Source organism: Chelonus insularis, unplaced genomic scaffold, assembly GCF_013357705.1.
Source record: "Chelonus insularis isolate UGA/USDA-ARS -01 unplaced genomic scaffold, ASM1335770v1 contig_12_pilon, whole genome shotgun sequence".
NCBI lineage: Eukaryota > Metazoa > Arthropoda > Insecta > Hymenoptera > Braconidae > Chelonus > Chelonus insularis.
The window spans coordinates 376575-397551 of NW_023276370.1; the positions used below are offsets into that span (position 1 = coordinate 376575).

At 31.6% G+C, this 20977-nt stretch overlaps 1 protein-coding gene across 4 annotated transcripts in view; it reads right to left on the minus strand.

Moving 5' to 3' along the window:
• Nucleotides 1-20977, minus strand: part of LOC118070073 (glutamate receptor ionotropic, kainate 2-like) — a 140766-nt gene that overhangs the window by 12466 nt on the left and 107323 nt on the right. For all 4 annotated transcript variants that reach the window (XM_035088511.1, XM_035088507.1, XM_035088495.1 and 1 more), the window contains 6 exons: nucleotides 5453-5608; nucleotides 5196-5386; nucleotides 4775-5095; nucleotides 4583-4681; nucleotides 2575-2751; nucleotides 2125-2340 (listed from right to left, as the gene is read on the minus strand). In XM_035088511.1, coding sequence (XP_034944402.1) covers nucleotides 2125-2340; nucleotides 2575-2751; nucleotides 4583-4681; nucleotides 4775-5095; nucleotides 5196-5261 — 879 coding nt within the window. In that variant the 5' untranslated portion in view covers nucleotides 5262-5386; nucleotides 5453-5608. The remainder of the gene's footprint in view (nucleotides 1-2124; nucleotides 2341-2574; nucleotides 2752-4582; nucleotides 4682-4774; nucleotides 5096-5195; nucleotides 5387-5452; nucleotides 5609-20977) is intronic.

The following is a 20977-nucleotide window of genomic DNA, read 5'->3' on the forward strand; positions in this document are numbered from 1 at the left end:
TTGTAATCCAGTAAATACACCTCTTGAATCTAAAATTAATTATATAGGTTTAAACTCAGATGAAGATTGTAATAAGCCATGCCGAAGTGTTATTGGTTGTTTAATGTACTTAATGATTTGTACTCGTCCAGATTTAAGTTTTGCTGTTAATATTGTTAGTAGATATATGAATAAAAATAATATTACATTATGGCAGTATTTGAAAAGAATTCTTAGATATTTAAAAGGTACTAGTAATATAAAATTAACATATGAACAAAGAAATTACGAGAATATAATAAGTGGATATGTCGATGCAGATTGGGCAGATGATAAAATTGACAGGAAAAGCACAACAGGATATTTATATAAAATGTATAATAGTTGTACTATTTGTTGGGCTACGAAACGTCAAGCCTCTGTAGCAGGTTCTACATCAGAAGCTGAATATATGGCTCTGCATGAAGCTGCACGAGAGGCTATGTGGCTCAAATCATTAGCAGAAAGTATAAAAATTATTATATCAGGTCCTATAATTATATATGAAGATAATAATGGTTGCATAAGTATCGCGAAGAATCCATCAAGTCACAAGAGATCGAAAAATATTGATATTAAATATCATTATTCTCGTGACAAAGTAGAAAAGGGACTAATTAAATTGGTTTATATGCCCACAGATCGACAGATAGCTGATACATTAACAAAATCTCTACCAGGAGTCAAATTTGTGGAATTTAGAACACAAATGGGTTTAATGTAGTTATAAGTTTTTTTTATTGTTGTTACTGATCTGGTAAGGTTTTCCCATACGATGATGGGTTTTCCCTTTACCCATAAGCAACAAATGTTGGATCAGATAGAGATATAAAATAAGAGGATTGCATAAAGAGAAGTCATTACAGTTTCATTTGTTAACAGTATTGTAAGCAATATTCATATTATTTAATCATTAAAACTAAGATTTAGAAAATATTGTTATTAAGAATGTATTTGAATTTATTTTGTAAGGGATTCATTTTTGAGGGGGCGTGTTGAATTCTCTGAACAAAAATGAATCTTATTTAGTTAATATTTTGTTTATTTTATTTCATAGTTTTTTAAATATTCAACTTATGGTTAAACTCAACACTTAGTTATAAACATATTTTTAAAGAAAAGAACCAAGGCCCAACCCTGTTTTATGACTTCAGACACTTGGGTCATACAAAGGACTCTTTCTTTATTAAGTTTTATTTGGTACTCTATCTTCAGAGTATTGCATGTGTTTTATTTATTATAACCATCTGTAATGTTTAAACAAATAGAGAAGAGGCTTAGATCTCTTTGTCTAAATAATACTTCAGTTTAAAGTCTTTAGTTAGTTCTGTACGACTATCTGTAATGTAAAGACGTTTTCTCTAAATGCAATCCGTGATAATAATAAAGAATTAAGTTATAATTTTTGAAAATAGAAAATCAACTTGTACTTGATTATTTCACAAATACCCATCCGAACTTCCAATATATTGAAATATTGATAATACTCTTCAACAGAAAAATTATTTCGTCGAAGTTATTAGTTGATAACTTTGAAGGCTTTCAGAAAAAAAAAAATTTTTAATGTAAGTTTTGAGTACGAATAAAATGAAAAGTGTTAAAATAAAGAATTAAAAATAATTTTAATTATTGATGTAATATGAGCATAAACTTTAAAGTTTCATACAGAAAAGATGTAATGATAGCAAGTTTTAGGAAAAATCAAAACAAAATATATATACTGTTTCCTTCTTTTTTCTATACCTTTAACTTATCAGATTGACGTAATTGTCATGGCTATTTAACTCTTTGTAGGATGATGGTAAATAATAATAATAAGAAATGTAAACAGAATAATAACATCTACTATCTTCTATCAAAAACTTTATTTAGTTTCTTTCTTTGTCATGATTCAATAATTTAATTCAGAAAATATTTATTCTAGTAATTATTATTGATTTTAATAGCATTCAGGTAAGAAAAGAGTTAATTCTCAATATTTAAAAATAATCAAGCGATTCTTTTTAGAGGAAATTACAATACCCTTCAACATAATTATTTTATTGCATCATACTGAAAGTATAATTGTAAATCTTTATCTGATAAAAGTAAAAGAAAACAACTTACAGGCTTCGTAGTAACTCTAAAAACTCTCTGTTCAATACTCTTTGATACTGATTCCTCTCTTTCTTTCTGGGTTCTCATAACATTGAATTCACCATCCTGCCAATTTGCAGAGACAAAAGCGTTACCCATATGATACTCGATAAAATTTAGCTGGAACGATCTCCCTCCTTTTTCATTAAACTTCAAATATCCAGTTGTTCTACCCACCGATGCTATCTGTGGAAATAGTAAATGCAAGTTCATTCATAATCTTGAAAAGAACCCGTGTATCTAGCAGCGCTATCTTGTCGTTAGGGTTTATGTTGCTAAGACAACGATACACAGATTATAAGCAACATCTTTGACTCCTGTCGGCAAAGTAGCTATCAGTTATAATGAAAAAATATAAATACAAAAAGGAAGTGCTAAATTACAGAGTTTTTTTTACTATTTTTTTCGATATTTACTGACCTCTTTCATCAAAGCTGATATGTTGTGACCTGCTTCATATTTTACTGTATCAGAGCAGGACAGTGGTTCCGGTTCAATTTTCAAATGCTGGTGGCCATTGATTTTCAAGCGTGCATTTAGTGCTTCTAGAGCATCGTTGAAGAGAAAAATAGAATCAAAGAGGAATGCACTTTCTACCTAGAATGTGGAAAAAATTATTTTTATAAATGTAATAGAATGGGACATTTTTAATTAAGTATAATTACAATACTAAGAACAAGTCAACACTAAGGTTTAAAATAAAAAGATTAATGAACAGACTAACACTTTAAATGAATTTTTAACTTCCCTGTCGGAATTTATTGTAATGGATCTGATTTTGCAAATTCCAAATTTTAACATATCTCCACGTTTTAAGGTACAGTCGACTCGCGTTAAGAGTCCGCACTCCATAGATTTATCTTAAATGCAAAAACAAAAGTACAATAAAAACTATTGTTTATTCGTAAATTGAGTTTATTAGAATATTTCATCACAAAACTGAAAAATAATATATGCATAAATAATAACTATGTTATCAACTAATTAATATATTTAAAGATTCAGAAATGAGGAATGAAATTTGGTTCTCAATAGTGGAAGAATGAGGAGTAATAAATGGTGTTGGATATTTGCGAATGAAAATAGTGTATAATTTGTTTTATCAAAATGAGCGGACTCATAACGCGAGTCGACCACAATTTATTTCTCGCAAACAAATAAGGGAAAATTGCATAGTAGTGGGGGAATGCCAATTCGAAGAATTTTCCTCTCCTAACCGCCCGTACCCAGGCTCATAACGCGAGTCGACTGTATTTAGAGTCAAATAGAATGGTCTTTAAAAGGATGTCCGTGTGTGCATGCACGTATGTATGTATGTGTGTATGCATGTAAGTTTGAATTCAATTTTCGTCTCGTGTATCTCGACAACACATGATGACATGGGGCTGGTTTCATTAAATTCATAATTATGAAATTTAGATTTGATCAGATTCTGAACAAAATCAGTCTAGTTGTGTTTTTGTGTCGAATGAAAAAACCGAGAAGAAGAAAAATAGCCAATTTTTTTATTATATAGGTTTAACCGCACTGGGGGTGCAGGGGCGGAGCCTTTAGCTAGCGGTCCGGAAAGGCGGAGGGGTAAAGTCCGCGGAAATGAAAAAAAATTTGTTTTTAGAATAATCTATTGGTCTCATACAGGGTCATTTTGTGTCAACAATATTGTTGAAAATTGAATTTGAGATATTTTACGAAAGATACGAAGTCATGTCTTCGACTGTCTCTTTTACGTTTTACGTTATTATCGTTAATTCAAAAACATAATAAATAGAACATATAGCATTCATTCTTTCTACTAGCAAGTTCATCATGCACCCAGATCCCTAGAATGATATTTTAATTGTATAATTTTTTAATAAAACTTAAATAAAAATATTAAGACTAACAATGAAAAAGGTTGAACGTTTAACTGATTTTGTGTTGTGTAATTATTTATTATATTGCAATAAGAAGTTTAAGACAAAGTTGGATAGAATTGGTTAAAAAAATCATTGTTAAAAACCATAGGAATTGTTTTCGTTCGAGTAATTCTTTAATTTTAAACACCCGTATATATTATAGTGATATAAGGAGATTTCAGTGAGAACAATGATAAGTGGTTGCAGTATGTATATACGTGAAAGTGGTACTTGAATTTCATGTGGGGTGGTTTAATGAAGAGATTATGTTGCCAAGAACACTTAACTATCGAATGAGGATTCTCTTATCACATTACTGTATTATAGTTACTATAACATCTTATTCCTGATTATTGTCTTCATAGCTAGTATAGTATGTATTTGCTCAGTTATTTCACTTTACTTGCATGTGTGAATATTACATTAATCCAAACATTTTCTTAACTCAGTTTTTTTTCATCAAAAAATCGATGCTTTCATTTTAATGAAGCATTAAATATATTTTAACTGTGAAATAGTTTAAAAAAACATACCGTTGGTAGACTGTATGAATCATCGGCAATTATTTGAATGGCTGTAACATTTGCTTCAGATCCATTTAGTGCCAACAATAATTCATCTCTGGGAATATGCTGTAAAAGTACATGTTGTATGATTCATCTAGAAAGTTTTTATAGTCTATTTAGGTGTTGATAAAATTTCAAATGAATTATGTAAGATAATACCAGACACGTAATGATGTAGTTATAATAATCTTTCAGTAGCTTGACCTCTTGAGCTTGCTTTAAAATAGACCATAAATTTTCAGGTTCAACATCAAATATGATACTGAAATCCGTGGAATTGGCAACTTCTTTTAGCAGGGGTCTGTAATCAGGTTCATGTGTAGACTTATCATAAGTTGGTTTTAGTTGACGAACTGTAATAGGAAAATTCGTTGGGCCATGTTTCCACAGAGCCTTCTGTAGTCGTGATAATCCATCATCTGTCTCATATACCACAGTGTACTGTAGCCAACTCATTGCTTTGAGAATATCCACTAATGCCTGGAGCATATTTTTAGTGTGAAAAATTTTCCAGAGACTGGGCACAATCATATAGAGATATTTTGTGCATTAAATTTAATTAACAAATGTTTATACTCACGTCAGAAATTTTTTCACTGTCAGGATACATATTGATTGTAGTATGAGGAAGCAGAGGATCATCCATGCGACGAAATGAATATTGAATGTGTGGAATTTCAAATCTGGACGTAATACTTGAAACGATATTACGTGTATGGAAATTTCCTGGACCAAATATTGCTGCTACACCTTCTTCTACTAAACTGCAAGCTAGAAATGAGAGAAAAAAATTAATACAATACTGAAAAAAATAATATTTATATTATTCATATTTACCTGCAAGAGATGTCTTAAAGCTGTCAGTACTTGAATTTACCCATTTTATGATTGGCTGCAGCTCGAAGCTCGGTGCTATTTGCTCTTCTTTCAGAACTGTGAGTGCTTTTTTTAAAGCTTCATAGTTTGCTTCTTCTCCATCATGGAAGATAGCTCCTGTACAAATTGTGCATATTTAATCACAACATTGCAGACATTTTTATCATTAAATATAGAGTTGCTTGTAATATTCAGTCTGATGAACTTATTTTATACAATAAGGTTGACCTACTAATTTAATTTGAATATTCATGTAAGTATATTATATATACATATACTCTAGATAGACTTGGTATAATTTTGATATTAAGAGCAGTTTCTTCACTTTTTCAAGAAATTATATATAATTTTATATAATAATTATACGCTTTCAAAGATTCATATTAACCCTAGATAGGTCACACTATGAGGGTAAAGCCGCAATGGTTTTTAAGATGCAACGTTGCCACATCTTTTACCGGCTTGAACCTAAAACTAAACTTGCTCATTCAACACACTCGAAAGCAGGGGAATACGACTGAGTCCGAATTCATCCGAGTTGACCCGAATTCACATTTGGCAACATTGCAACGTAATATCTGCTAACACTTTAGGTCGGCTAATGAGGGAAACGCCGTAAACTGATTTTCTTAATTTACAATTAATTATTTATTTTAATCTTCATGATCTATTAATACTTTCTGAAAGCGTTAAAAAATTTTAAAAAGTCAAAAGAATACACTTAATTTTTTAGGAGCCATTCGGTGGTACACCTCTAACGGTGTAACCTTCCACTAAAAAATTACGTCAATTGACGGTCGAAAATTTCGTGACCCGACCATTTCAAAAATTGACGGTCATTTCGCATCACTAGTTAGTGTGTCAGTATGTAATATTTTTGTGTTTATTATATTGCATCTTCAACATTGGTATTTTTTTTATTCAATGTAGAAATTTGTTGAATTCTATAATCACAGACCAATAAATAATGAATGATCAATAAATTTTTTTTTTACTTCTGATAGTAACTCACACGGAGAAAACTGAAGCTCAATTTTTAATAAATTTTATATAAAAATGTATGGAAGAATTACTAAATTTTTATTGTTTTCCAAAACCCACAGAATGTTTTGTTAATTACTACTGAATGCTGTTTGAAATTATTGATATTACTTAGAATTATTTTTACATAAATTTTATTATTAAAGTTATTCAAAAGTAGTAGACAATTTTCTATGTTGTAATTTAATTTTTATTTTATATAATTAAAATTTTATGAAATGTTGAAAAGAAAAATTATTACTATAAAAAACACATTTTACTAAATTTTATAATAAAAATTGCATTCCTTAGGAAAAATTTATATTATATACATAATTAATAACTTTACAGTTGTTCGTAATTTTTCCGATGTTGAATTGAAAATGATCCTTATTTGTAAAGTCATTTTCTACAGTAACCTTGGGATATATTACTATTTTAAATAATAAAGATCATCAATTTCATGAGGAAAATTATATTCTTACAATGTAATTTTTTCTGTACATATATAAAAAAATGTATTTTAAGCTTTTGTAATTTCTCTTCTCTTACACATATTTTTATTATAAAATTTAAAATAAAAATACGTAAAAAAAGAAATATTACAAAAGCTCACGAATTGTTAATAATAATTCTTATAAACAAATTTATCTTTTAAATGTTTTATTATATATGTTTTATAATCATGTAATACACTAGCAGCTTACAATACTCTTGAGTAAGATTTAGTTTATAAACGTGGATCATTATAGATTACTCAAATCCATCTTTCTGCAACGTATTCTTTACCATCACCAAGTAAAATTTTATAAGTTATTATATTATAACGTATATCAATCCAATATAATGGTATAAATGAGTAAACATTTTTTTCAATCTCATACGCTTGAAAATGATGATTATAATATGCAATTAACTTTTGTGTAAGAGCGATTAATTTATGTGATTCACATAAAACTAAATAATGAATAAAAAAGAAATTTGGCCCATTTTCAGACGGGACCATCACTATCATTTCTGGTTTTAATGTCAAACCATCATAACAAATCCAATCAGTAACAGATACTTTTTTTTCTGAAGCTATCGATAGTAAAGTATTATAAAAATATTTGTAGTTATTAAGTTCATGTATCAAAACTTCATTTTTCGCACCTGATATAAACTCATATTCTTCATCATGTGCTGTTAAAAAGTAATTATTAAGTACTAGTTGTTCTTTTAAAGCTAAAGTATAGCAAATATTCCGACGACTCATAGAAACACGAGCCGTAACTTTACTTGGTCTATGCTTTCTTTCGAAACTCATACAAGCAATGTGCCACAAAGGACCAACTAATTTCATAACTCTTCCATAATGCGTTAAAAAATGATGTTTTGGCTTAAAAGAGTTAGGAAACAATTCTTGGAGAGTACTTGAAAAACTGTGTTAGATCTGGTAGTTTTTCTGATGTATCCATGTTTCTTAAAACAAAGAAGAATCACAACCCTAGAAATTAAAAAAACACTCACTACTTTACTACGTGATATTCTCAGCTCAACTGAAGAAAACTTAACCAGCCCGATCCACATTACAACAAGAATTACTAAAAGTATAGTAAAATTTGTGATCAAGTTGATGATGTTATTGCCAATTTCTAAGAAAGCAAATTCCTTAGAAAGATATTCTTTGTTTCAACGATTGTAGAAATGAATTTTTCTTCAGCATGGAGTAATTTTTCGATCACGTTTAGTAAAAAAGAATTAACATTGAATAATATTGATAATAAGGTAGTAAAATCTAACATACAAAAGTTTATAAATTCCAAAAAAATTCATCAGCTGTATTTTCGTTAATTGAATTGGAAAAGAATGTGAATCGTTTTAAAAAATTTACTAAATATAACGTAAAATATGAGCTACTTGTAAAAGACCATGCTTTTTAGTAAAAATTACGTGATCTATATCACTCATATTTTCTATTGTACTTAGTAAACTTTTCAAAACAATTTACGAGCTTTTTCAATTTAATTAGCATAAGTTCATTCTAATTATTGTAAAAATTCTGTCGTTTTACATTGTAAAAATTAGAAAATCATTGATACGAAATTCTACGATACATTCCGAAAATTTTACTAAACGCAAAGTAAAAAATTAATTATAATAAATATTTTTTAATAACTTTATTATGATAATTCTGATATTAGAGAATTTACCATCCTCTTTGCTCGAAATTACCATATAGTTGCGTGGCTATTTACAAGTTCTAGTATTTTTTTAATTGTGTATTGCACTGTGTACGATATTATTGTAATTTTTTATATAATGTCGAGTGCCAGTTTTCTCCGTGCAGTTTTGTATAACAAATATTTTGTGGATTTTTTCTATTTTTCTTTCAAGTTAAATGACACAATCCTATTCTATTCTTCTTCTTTTGCTACTACTTTTTATAACTTTTTAATAATTCACATTTTTTCCAACAATTTAAAATAATCAGCAAGACATATTTTTTTATTGTAGAAATGCAAAATTTTTAGGGTAATATTTGTTTTTAAATATTTCAATCATTAGAATCTATTAGAGTTTATTAAAATAATAATAAAAGAACGCTCTTTTACTTCTCGGAATTTTTACCCCCTTTTTGGAAACAAAAATCTTGTTGAAATACTATGATTGGATTTAAACGTTCATTTCTTCAGCTTTAAAACCTTTGGATTATAAGAAAAAAATTTAATAATCTTCTTATATACATGCATAAAAGAATGTAATCTTTTTATTTCTTCAATTATTTCAGTAAATTAAAGTAGTACTTTACATCGAGATGGCTGAATGAAAGTTTAAAAAAAAGTTTATTTTTGCACAAATTTTTAAAGAATAATTTTGACACAGAGTCCGACAATTGCACCAACCCACATTACAACTAGCGACCTAAAGACCTAGAGACAAGATAAACATCCTTTTCCTGAATTATTTAAAAGAAAATAATATCAAGCTTTCTTAAAAAGCTGGAAAGCTTATATTTTTAGTTTTACTTTTCTGTGATCCTGAAATTTGTTCACAATAATTCGTTTTTTGAGTAATCATGTCTCGAAGTTAACAGGACATCTTCCGTTTTAAGCCAGGATAATTCGGCTACAAAAAATGACACAGGACGTTATTAAAACAATTTAGAAACTTTAAGCTTCACCAATAGAAATAAAAGATTTTCTTTAATGATCGAATCTTTTAAACTCGTAATTGTAATTTAAAAAAATTATTTTTGTAAAAAAATTTTATTGATAATATTTAACCATAATGTATTAGTTAATAATAAATTATTTCTTTTACTACAGATCTATGATAACTACAAGCACATTTGATCGCTTTATTTCTTTTTGAAACGGTCAATATTACCGTTCAACATTCGTCATTAGTCTTCATTATGCATATTGAACATTTCACTTTCACACAGTAGTTCGTATAATACGTCTCCAGTTATTCGACTCTGCATGTAATAAGCATCCTAAATAATGACAAATACAATATAAAAACTAAATAAGGTAAACAACTTAGTTTTCTCACTAGTGATATTTCCATATGATACCCGGGAAAAAATAAAATAGATCGACATTGATCGACTCAGATCTATTTTTTGGCACAATTAGATCTACTTTGTGCTGTGTAAATCTGTTTCGATCATTTTAGATCTTCCGTCATATCTATAGATGTATTAAATTTTTCTTATCATCGAGATCAATGGAGATCTTCATAGACATACAGTAATTTGTGTAGATATACATTGATCTCACTAGATCAACATAGATTTACATAGATGTACTTAGATCAACTTTTCTTTAGCTTCTTAGACATAAGTAGATTAAATTAGATTAACTTAGATCTAAAAAATGGCGAAAATATGGATCTGTGTAGATCTATTTTATTTTTTCCCGGGTAGTTTATACTCTAAAAAGTATACTTATAATTAAATAATACTCCGAGTCTTCCTGTATAAGAAAATTAGAAAACCAGTCAAAAAGAAATATTAACATTTAAACAGTCCATATAGACGACTTATTTCGGTTTTTGAAAGTTTTCAATTTCCATGAACTAAAAGTGTTTAAATTGAACATGACCTATTCGATTAATATTGAAGTTACTTTCTTTTTACTATGAGATACATTAAATGTGGTTACAATGTTAATGAAACAAAATCTAGGATAGAAAAGGAGGATCATACATGTACACAGAGATAATTACTTACAACAATCAAAAATTCACTGTTGTACAGAAATACTTTTACTTCTAAATTTTGAAATGGGCACTTTACACTTTTGCACTTATATTTAGTGATAAGATGTGAAAGATAAAAATATGATTGTACGTTATTCCAAGCAATTGCTTCACCATTGGAAAAATTTTTGACTGTTTCTCTTCACTAAATATATTTTTCTGTGACATCCACCACCCTGAGTAGAAATAAAAAAGGGCATGTCCTTAATTGAAAATTAAGGAGTTGTAATTTATTTAACTTACATTAAGTTGATTTTAAATAATACATGTGTTAGTTGAAATAAATAAAAAATTTCCTATAATTTATATCTATGAATTATGAATCAAAAATCAAGATGTTTGTCCGTATCCTGTGAAATACATTGGTCTGCCCCATGTAGGTTATTTTAGTCAGGACCACTTAACTAGAAATTAGTTCAGATATTCCGGAAAAAAATTCATCAAAGTACATCAAAACATTTTAATTAATCAAACGATTTATTACTGAGTATTCAAGTAAATGTATTATTGGTATTCGTATTCGAAAAAAACATCACATATGTATCTGTTGATGTATTTTATTTAATAAGTCAATAGCCGAGCGGGTAAAGGTACCAGTTTAAGTTGCGTAACATAGTGGTCGTACACGGAGAAAAATGCAAAATGAAAATTATAGTCCAGCACTATAAACTGGACGCATTTTGTCAGTTTGGTGATTTTTATAAAGATTTGAATGAAAAATTTTAAGTTTCACTAGGAAAATTGTAGACTAGCTAATAATTTTCATTGTTCAGCACGGTAATTTTTTTGGACAACGAATAATTGATAGAATTTTGAAGGAAAATTAGAGGATAGAACATACATTTTACTTGTTGTCCAAGAATTTTTCTATTGCGGCACGGTAAAATTTCACTTTCTCTCTCACTCCAAGCACACAGGCGATTAAAGGCCCATATTTTACAATTAAAATTTAATTAATTATTAATAATCGGCAGACAGTTCTGTGAGTCGAGACTGTTTTCTCGAAATTGATTGGCGAATCTAATTCAATCGTTTAATCTACAATATCTATAGAATTGATGGATATATTTCAGAAAACTTGAAAGAATTTTTTAAAATCATCATACAGCTTTGTGATGATAATGGTTCAACGTATGCTCGGCCACATTTGTACAAGTGTGTCGTAAAAGTGGTCATACTTTACCATTATTTTTTTAATATTATTAATCTTACTATTATTATTATAAAATTAGAGCTATAATATAAAAAAAATTTGTAAATAATGTTAATAAAATTTATTGTTGGTAAATAATTTTTATATTCAAATTAAATAAAAATTAGAGGTTAGGTTTGTATAATTTACCGTGCCAGCACAATTATTTTTCTATTGCTGACCCATAGAATATATAAGGGTGACATCTTGCGTCCAGTTTACCGTGCCGCACGGTAATTTTTCTTGGAGTTTCCAATATTTTCTATTAGGATTTTTTCTCCTTGTAGGTTCGATCCCCCTCAAGTACAATTTTCAGCAGAAATGTCATTAAGTATAATTAATTAATAGTATTTTTTATATAAAAATCATAAAACGAAATTGTTCAAGTATTTGTTTTTTTTTTATATAAAAAAATTTTATAAAAGCCTAGCCAGGGTGCACAGCACTAGACAAATTTGCGTTATTTCTTTGTAAAGTATCCAATGTAACAGATATTGGCTTCAAAATTATTAGATAATCTTCCACTAGCCATTTAACAACAGTATTTTCAACTTTTTCTCTTATAACATGATCTATGATGTCCCTGTTTTCTTCACATATTTTTAGTAGCTTTTGCCATTCAGACACAAAGACTTTGAAACAATCGGTTACAGTATTGTGGCAACGCTCATTCTTTCCCTTTTTCTGCTTTGTACAAGTAGTCCAGTCAAATGCGGGAAATGGGATAATTTTGGTTTGCTGCGGCCAAAGTGATGATTTATAGATGACTAGATCGAAAATTTTGCGAGGAACACGATGGTGTAGGTCAAAAATGTTTGGCACGCATAGAGGGGGAGTAAATCGCGAAAAGTCGCCCCCCATCGCGAATTTCTCGATTTCTATCGTAGTTATGAAAAAATGTTTTAAATAAAAGTTGTTCAGAATGTAATTTTAATAAAAAAAGTACTAAACACTTTTTCTCATATCTATGATAGATAAAAAGTTATTCGCGCCTGAAGCTTCACTATTGACAAAAGCTTCAGTCAAGTAATTCTAATCCTACTGCATACGAAAATCAAGTGCCTAAAGATAAATCAGTACCAAGCAATCCTACAGGTCCAGAAAAGTTTACAGCTGCGACGTACAGTGCTGTGACAAAAGTAACAAGTCCCAGCAGCTCTCATTTAGTACCACGTCCAGACAATTTTCCTAAGAGGAACCAAGGACTTATTCTAGACTGTGCAGATGGACTTTCGTTATCAAAGTACACCTGTGTGGTAGGCGATATTGTCCTCCCGTAAAATGTACTCTATGCATCCAGAATGTCAAACAACCGCGTGTGTCTGTTTCTGACAAGTGAGACATTCGTTGATGAAATTACAAACAGAGATAAAAGCTTGAAAATAGGGCAACATCATGTCACCATACGTCCACTAGAAGCAAAGCTGCACAGAATCACACTCTCTTATGCCTGCCCAACAATCTCGCACGCAGTTATAGAAGATGCAATTGACAATCTTGGCATTAGGCGTGGCTCTCCAGTGATCTTTCTTAGAGCGGGAATCGCGGCTAATGGATACAACCACGTCATCAGCTTCCGCAGACAAGTATTTATTAAGCCAGAGGATTGCAGTAAACTGCCTGAAATCTTAAAAATCAATTTCAACGATTTCTATTACTTCATTTATCCCAGTTCCGACTCTATGAAATGTTTTGTCTGCAAGCAAACAGGACACATCGCTAAGCAGTGCCCTAGCAACAGCGTAGAAGCCAACTCAAGCTCTCGTACCGGTAATAACAGCTCCCAAAATCAACAGACAAACAAAAACAAAAGCATTCCAAAACACCAAACAGACACTAGAGCTCTTGAAAGACCTATCAGTGACAATCAACTTGATGAACTAGAGACTATAGAAGTCGAAAACGCCGAAAATATTCCTGGACCCGGCAATGACCATATATTCACGACTCCGATGACGCCGATCACTGGCTGTAAAATACTCCATTCTCAAACAGCAGACTCCTCGCACTCCAGTGAAGACAGCGAAGAAACTCGCGACGATGATGGAGGGGAATCGAATTCAATCACTAATAAAAACCTCAAAAAGAAGGGGAGGGCAAAAAAAAAAGAAAAATCCAGTAATTGCAGACATTATTATAAAATTAGCTCCAACCAGAAAAGTGTTTATAGAAAATATAGGAAAGTTCCCCCTCACATTTGAACACACCTGCCAACTTATATTAGAGACACACCGACAACAGAAGGTCGCTGATATTGTCGCGAGACACGGCTATCATAAACATGTTCGAAGAAATTCTACTACACACAAGTGACAAATACATTCAGAATAAGATTACGAGAATAAATAACAAGCTTCAAGGTATACCCGTTGAAAGCAGCACCACAGACGACACCAGCAGCAGCGAAAACTTCAAATACCCCTACAATGGATAATTGCAGCGTTACATCACAACTCAAACTGTTATACTGGAACACTAGAAGCCTAAAGAAACGACGCAACGAGCTCAGAGTAGTTATAAATGACTTTGATATTTTTGTATGTGTAGAATATTGGATGAATCCTGACGATTATTTTTGTGTACCGGGTTTTCTGCCGTTTCGCTTGGATCGAACTCACTCAAGAGGTGGGGGAATTTTTTTTTTGATAAGAGAAAATTTGAATTTTAAAGAAATAGATGATCTGATAAGTCCAGACCAAACGGTAGAAGTCTGCGGGATTAAATTAACGAATACGAATCCTTCTATAAATATAGTAGTTGTGTATCAACTGATCAATGGAATGAGATCACTCGAAGTGTTGATGTTTTCGATAACTGCATTCTCCTCGGCGATTTTGACGCTTACAACACGGTATGGAACTGTCAACTGACTGATAACAACGAAGAGCGACTGAGAAACAGTATTGAGCATTGCAACTTGTTCCTTCATAACAACAATACGGTCTCACATGTAAATATTCGAAACAACAATAAATCCAACATTGACTTGATTATGTCTACAATAGATCTCGCGGATAAAATTGATCTTGCAGCTGGCGACGAAACGTGGGGCTCGGACCATTATCCTTTTTTCATAAGAGTTAATCTGCAAAAAAATCATTATCAAAAAAAGACATTTAAACTAACCACCATTGAGACTAATTGGAAAAAGTTAAATCTACCATTAGAAAAAGCCTACTTCTCGTTTCTTTCTGTTGAGTACGATCAGCTTTCGCCAAGTAAAAAATATGAGATTTTTATGGAAAAAATCAGTGACGTTGTCGCCACAGTTACACCGAGTGGAAAAAACACGTTATCAATAAACAATTAAATCGTGAAAATACCTTGTCAAATAAAAAATTGACTAACCCTGTCTCGTGGTGGGACGAGGAGTGTCAAAAGATGAAAAGATTAAGGCGCGCGGCCTTTCGTAAATGGGAGCACACGAAGAACTCCGAAGACGCGATAGATTACAAGAGAGCGTGCGCGAAAGCTGTTCAGACTTTAACATGAAGAAGAGAGACAATTTCCGAGAATTTGCTAACAGTATAGATTTTAGAACAAGTGCAAAATATGTTTGGAATAAGTGCCGCATTTTTAAAAATAAGTGGGTGAAGGTCAACCCGGTCCATGTCAGGGGAAATAATGAAAAAAAAGAAAAAATTTTTGCAGCCGTAGAGAAACTGAGTCCTGATTGGGTCTGCTCCGATCCATCCTGGCTACCTGTTAGTGGAGAAAATCCATTTTTTGACATCGCGTTTGACTTTGCTAAGTTTAATATAGCGCTCGACGATAAAAGAGATAAGTCATCCCCTGGCCTGGACGGTGTTGATTTTCGTATCCTCAAAAATCTACTTATTGAAATTGAGCTTATTCTACTTTATATATTTAATGAAATGTTTGAAACTGAGAAATACCCCACTGCCTGGAAGTATATGTTTGTACATTTTATAGATAAAGCAGATGGCAAATCCGTCCGACCAATCACCTTAATGTCTTGCACTTGCAAGCTCTTCGAAACATTACTTAAAAACAGATTGCAGTGGTGGGTGAAACAAAAGAATTTATTGCCTAATGACGCAACAGGCTTCAGAAAGGGTCGTTCTTGTTTAGATAATATTACGAATCTTATGCTACACATTGATGAAGCCCATATGGAGCACAAAGATGTGCTAGCAGCTTTTCTCGACGTGAGCAGTGCTTTCGATAATGTTGACTGCACGATATTGTTAAATAGACTTGCGGACTGCAATATATCTAAAAAAACGATTGAGTTTGTCAAATTCTTAACACATGAAAGGTTCATACATACGGAAATCTCTGACAATAGCTATCGAGTGGTGGGCAAAGGGGTGCCTCATGGTGGTGTGTTAAGCCCGATACTGTGCATCTTGTACGTTGCGGACATAACTAAGAACTTACCTGCCAGTATAGTAGTATTGCAATTTGCCGACGATATCGCAATTTATTCGAGGACAACCAACATAAATATTTGCAGGAAAAGAATAGAGAGGGCGATTTTAAGTATTAAGAATAATTTACGAGACATTGGCCTCGATCTTGCTCTACACAAAACGATACTTGTCGATTTTAATAAACGCAGAAGAGTTTTCTGGACAGGTTGAAATCAATATAGAAAACACAATCATAAAATCCAGTGATACAGTCCGTTTTCTTGGAGTCAATTTTAATCACAACATGACTTTCAAGACTCAGACGAACAAAGTATTAAATAAATGTTCCAGATCACTCAACATTCTGAGATTTCTCTGTGGCACATGGTGGGGAGCCTACCCTGAAACTCTTCTCTTACTATATAAGAGCTACGTACGGTCCATATTTAATTACGGCAGTTTAGTGTACTTTCCTCCGCGTAAGAAAGAGATAGAAAAGCTCGAAAGGTTGCAATACGTGGCTATAAGAATAGCTATGGGTTACAGAAAATCCACCCCCACAAATATCCTTCTGGCAGAATCCAAACTAATGTCGCTTCAAAGTAGAGCCAAGCTCCTAGGTTTCTTTTTTGTAAACAAAATTACTTCGTGTATCAATGGTCAGATACAAAAAAAAATAAATGAGTACAGCAAGAAATGTGCCAAAAACAGATTAAAAAAAAAGATAATCCTACGCCAAGTCATCGAGGAAGCTCCAAAACTGATAACAAACCTATACAAAACTCCTCTTTACCCTATTTATGTCCACGACTACTCCACGATCATAACTCCTATTCCCGTAGATACAGAGTTTGGAAAAAAAAAAGAAAAAAGCCTTTCCTGACGAACCCATAAACACTCCAAGATCTTAACCTTATTATTTTCTTCGATTCCCTCAGTGCTCTGCGGAGTCTGTCAAAATTCCAGGCCACAGTTAAAATAAACCCTTATGTCCTTGAGGTCAAAAAAATGTTCATGCAAGATCTCGTAACGAATGGCAATAGGAAAATAGAGTTCTATTGGATACACTCGCACCAAAGAAGCTACCACCCACCCCGCCTTCCTGTTTCCTGTCCCCTACACGGACTCTTCAGAGTATTTTGGAAAATCTGTCATCTCTCACAACAACAAAATGCTGAAAAATACTGGTAAAAAAAAAGGTCGTTTATATTTTAAACATTATTTCAGAGAGTATCTAAAACCCTGGTTCACCTCCCTAGGACTAGCACGCCGTCCAACAGCCATAGTTAATCGCTGTAGGGCAAACCATTACGGCCTGGCAGAGTCTCTGGCTAGAAAAAGGATAATAAACAACCCTAGATGTAAATGTAATCAGGACGACGAAAGCATTGATCACATCGTATAGCAGTTCTCGCTGTACAACGCTCAGAGGGCCGGTCTCATAAAAAAATTGAGTCGATTAGGTCACTGTCTGCCGCTAAGCATGGAGGTTCTGTTGGCTACACCCACCACTGCCATCTGCTCGATAATCACTTCGTTCCTTGACGAATGCAAATTAAATGTCTAGTAATAAGATAATATTAAGATAAAACTCATATGTTTTCTTCTTCTATATTCCTATTTGTGTAATTTTCTCTGTCTGTAAGCTAAAATAAGTTCTGTAAGGATCTTCACAAGCATAATAAAAAAAAAAAAACAAGTGATATATAAAAATTCAGTTGCGTATTCGATATTCAAGTAAAGAAAGAAGTACTGAATTTTACAAGAATCATATAACCGCACAAAACAGGCATCTAGGAATGCCTGTAAAAACCGGCGCCAAGTCCACATTCAAGTAAAATTAGTATAAATGGAAAAAAGGTAAGATCAAAAAAACATGTGAAATCAAGTAAAACGCCAAGTTAGCTGCGTCTTTTTTCATAATTTTTTCGAACTAGCAATGTACTATTGACTTATAAAATTTCAGTTAATTTTGAAGTACAAAAAAAAAAATCTTCAAAACCAAAAAACTATGGAACTTGGCCCAATTTTTAAAATTCTTTCAACAGTTCCATATATTATAGTTCGTACATAAGAACATTTGAAACTGAATTGGGCAGACTTTAAAGACAAAATTGGGCCAAGTTCCATAGTTTTTTGGTTTTGAAGATTTTTTTTTTTGTACTTCAAAATTAACTGAAATTTTATAAGTCAATAGTACATTGCTAGTTCGAAAAAATTATGAAAAAAGACGCAGCTAACTTGGCGTTTTACTTGATTTCACATGTTTTTTTGATCTTACCTTTTTTCCATTTAATCTAATTTTACTTGAATGTGGACTTGGCGCCGGTTTTTACAGGCATTCCTAGATGCCTGTTTTGTGCGGTATAACATATGTAACGTAAGTTACATTACACTGATGTTATTTCATTTTATTGATGCTATGTTACACTGAGGAAACGGCTGCGACATAACATAAACATAACATAAGAGTCACTGTTGTGACGTTTTTTTCAAAGTAACATTGTTTGGTCACGAGGACATAATATAGCCGTCACAATTGTGACGTTATACTACAATCACAATGCCATGTAACTGATACGTAACATAGAAGTAACAATTAGGTACATATCATAAAACTCAAATTTGATTTAATTGTTATGTCACCTATAAGTCAAAAAAGTTACGTAACTTGTTACTTCCTTGTTATATCACATTTACATTCTGTGTTCACTAGGTAACTCCTCCAGTTACAGAAGCACTCTTACTGATGATGAAAGGAAATGATCGTAAAACTCACTTTCTGTTCTTTTACAACAAATGATATGTTACGAACAAAAGAAATATGTTTATATCCATTTTACACTGTGGATAACATTGTTTCAGTAAAAGAAAAAATTTCCCATTGGAAGATCTTAAATATATTGGATAAATCCTGTTTTCAATTGTTTATAACAAATTGAATTGTTATAAACAATTCACATTAAGAAAAAGTAGCATAAAACTTTCCGAACAACCCCCTCTACATATCTGTTAAATTTGGTCGCACTCGAATTAACCGTTTTGGAGATTACCCCGAACAGACAGATAGACACCAGAAATTCATATAGTAGTATATATACGTGCAAGTGGAAGTTTGGTAACATTTCGTGCGATCAAAGTGGAATTTTGGAGACAGTCACCAAACTTCCAAAAAAATTTTCTTCTTCCAAATTAATTTTTTTTTAATAAGGTTACTAGAAACAACGCGCGCTCTCCGAGCGCGCTGTCTCAAGACAACATCGTTAAAAATTATTTAATTTTTATTTTTATTTATTTCGAAAATTTAAAAATTTATAACAATTTTAGGTAGTTCCTATGCTACATAGGTGTATTTTCTGCTCTTTTATTACTTTGCCAAGCCAGTTTTTTATTTTTCTGAAATAGAAAAAAGTTCAACAAAATAATGTCTCATAAAAATAGTGAAAAATATAATATTTCAATAAGACATTATTTAAAGCCAACCACAAAATTTATAACAATTTTGGATATTTATTATAATTTTTTTTTCTTTCAATCATCTAGAACATCATTTTATTCATGATTCCAAATGAAATCTATTAAAATCGATATGCAACACGCGGGAAACACTTTTTATTTTTTTTAATCATATTCTTTTGTTGTTATTATTCGACAAACACTTATTTTTCATTGATCATTTAAAACTTTTCTTTACCAATAATTCCTAAGAAAGTTTATTTAAATCGATATACAACACGCGGGAAACATTTTTCATTATTCAGAACATAGATGTCTCTTGGTTAGGCAAGAGAGAAGGAAATATCACGAGGTTAACGTGAAAGAGAGTGATAACAATACGTAACGCAAGAAAGAAGGCACTGTAGGGAGCCCAATGTGAAAGAAAGTGACAAAAGACACATTCAGTAAGAGAGAACACATGATAGAGCGCTCGATTAAGTAGAGTGAAACAGCGAGCGAAAAAATCTTGAATAGCAGAAATATCGCTGTTAGGGGCGTGGCTTATTTATAACTCCGTTAATAATTAATAAAAAATTCTCGTTTAACGTTTAATTGAAAGCTCATGATATAAGATAACTACCTATTAAATATGAAATCATAATATGTAGCAATTATAAAGATATTTGCATATAAAGATGCGTTGATGACGTCACACAAAATTTTTCGTGTATAGAGTGGTCGGTAGCCTCGGCGCTCATGGGGGAAAGAGCGCGCTAGTGAGAAAGAGAGAGAGAGGGAAAAGGTGAATGTGCACTTGGCGCCGAGTATCTACCGCTACTCTAGATGAACAGTATAAAAATTATTCATATATGATTTTTATCCTTTTCATATAAAATTTATGTATAGCTGATTTCAGATATGATTCACAAATAATTTTTGCGAGAACAAGTATTTATTTTTTTGCTAGGGTACTTGGAAGCTGCCAGTTTGAAATCCATCAATTTTGACTTATTCAATACAGGAGGAGCTAAGATGTTTTTTTCTCGGTAATTTTGTACTATCTCGATGTACTTTTTGCCCATTACTTCATAATCCCTATTTGTATGTTTTGTAAATGTCCTCTCTAATGCGACGTACATTATTATGAGTAATGGAATTTGATGGACGAAGGTGCTTGCAAGTTCGAATTCTAAAAAAAAGTGAACTTATGAGTTAAGA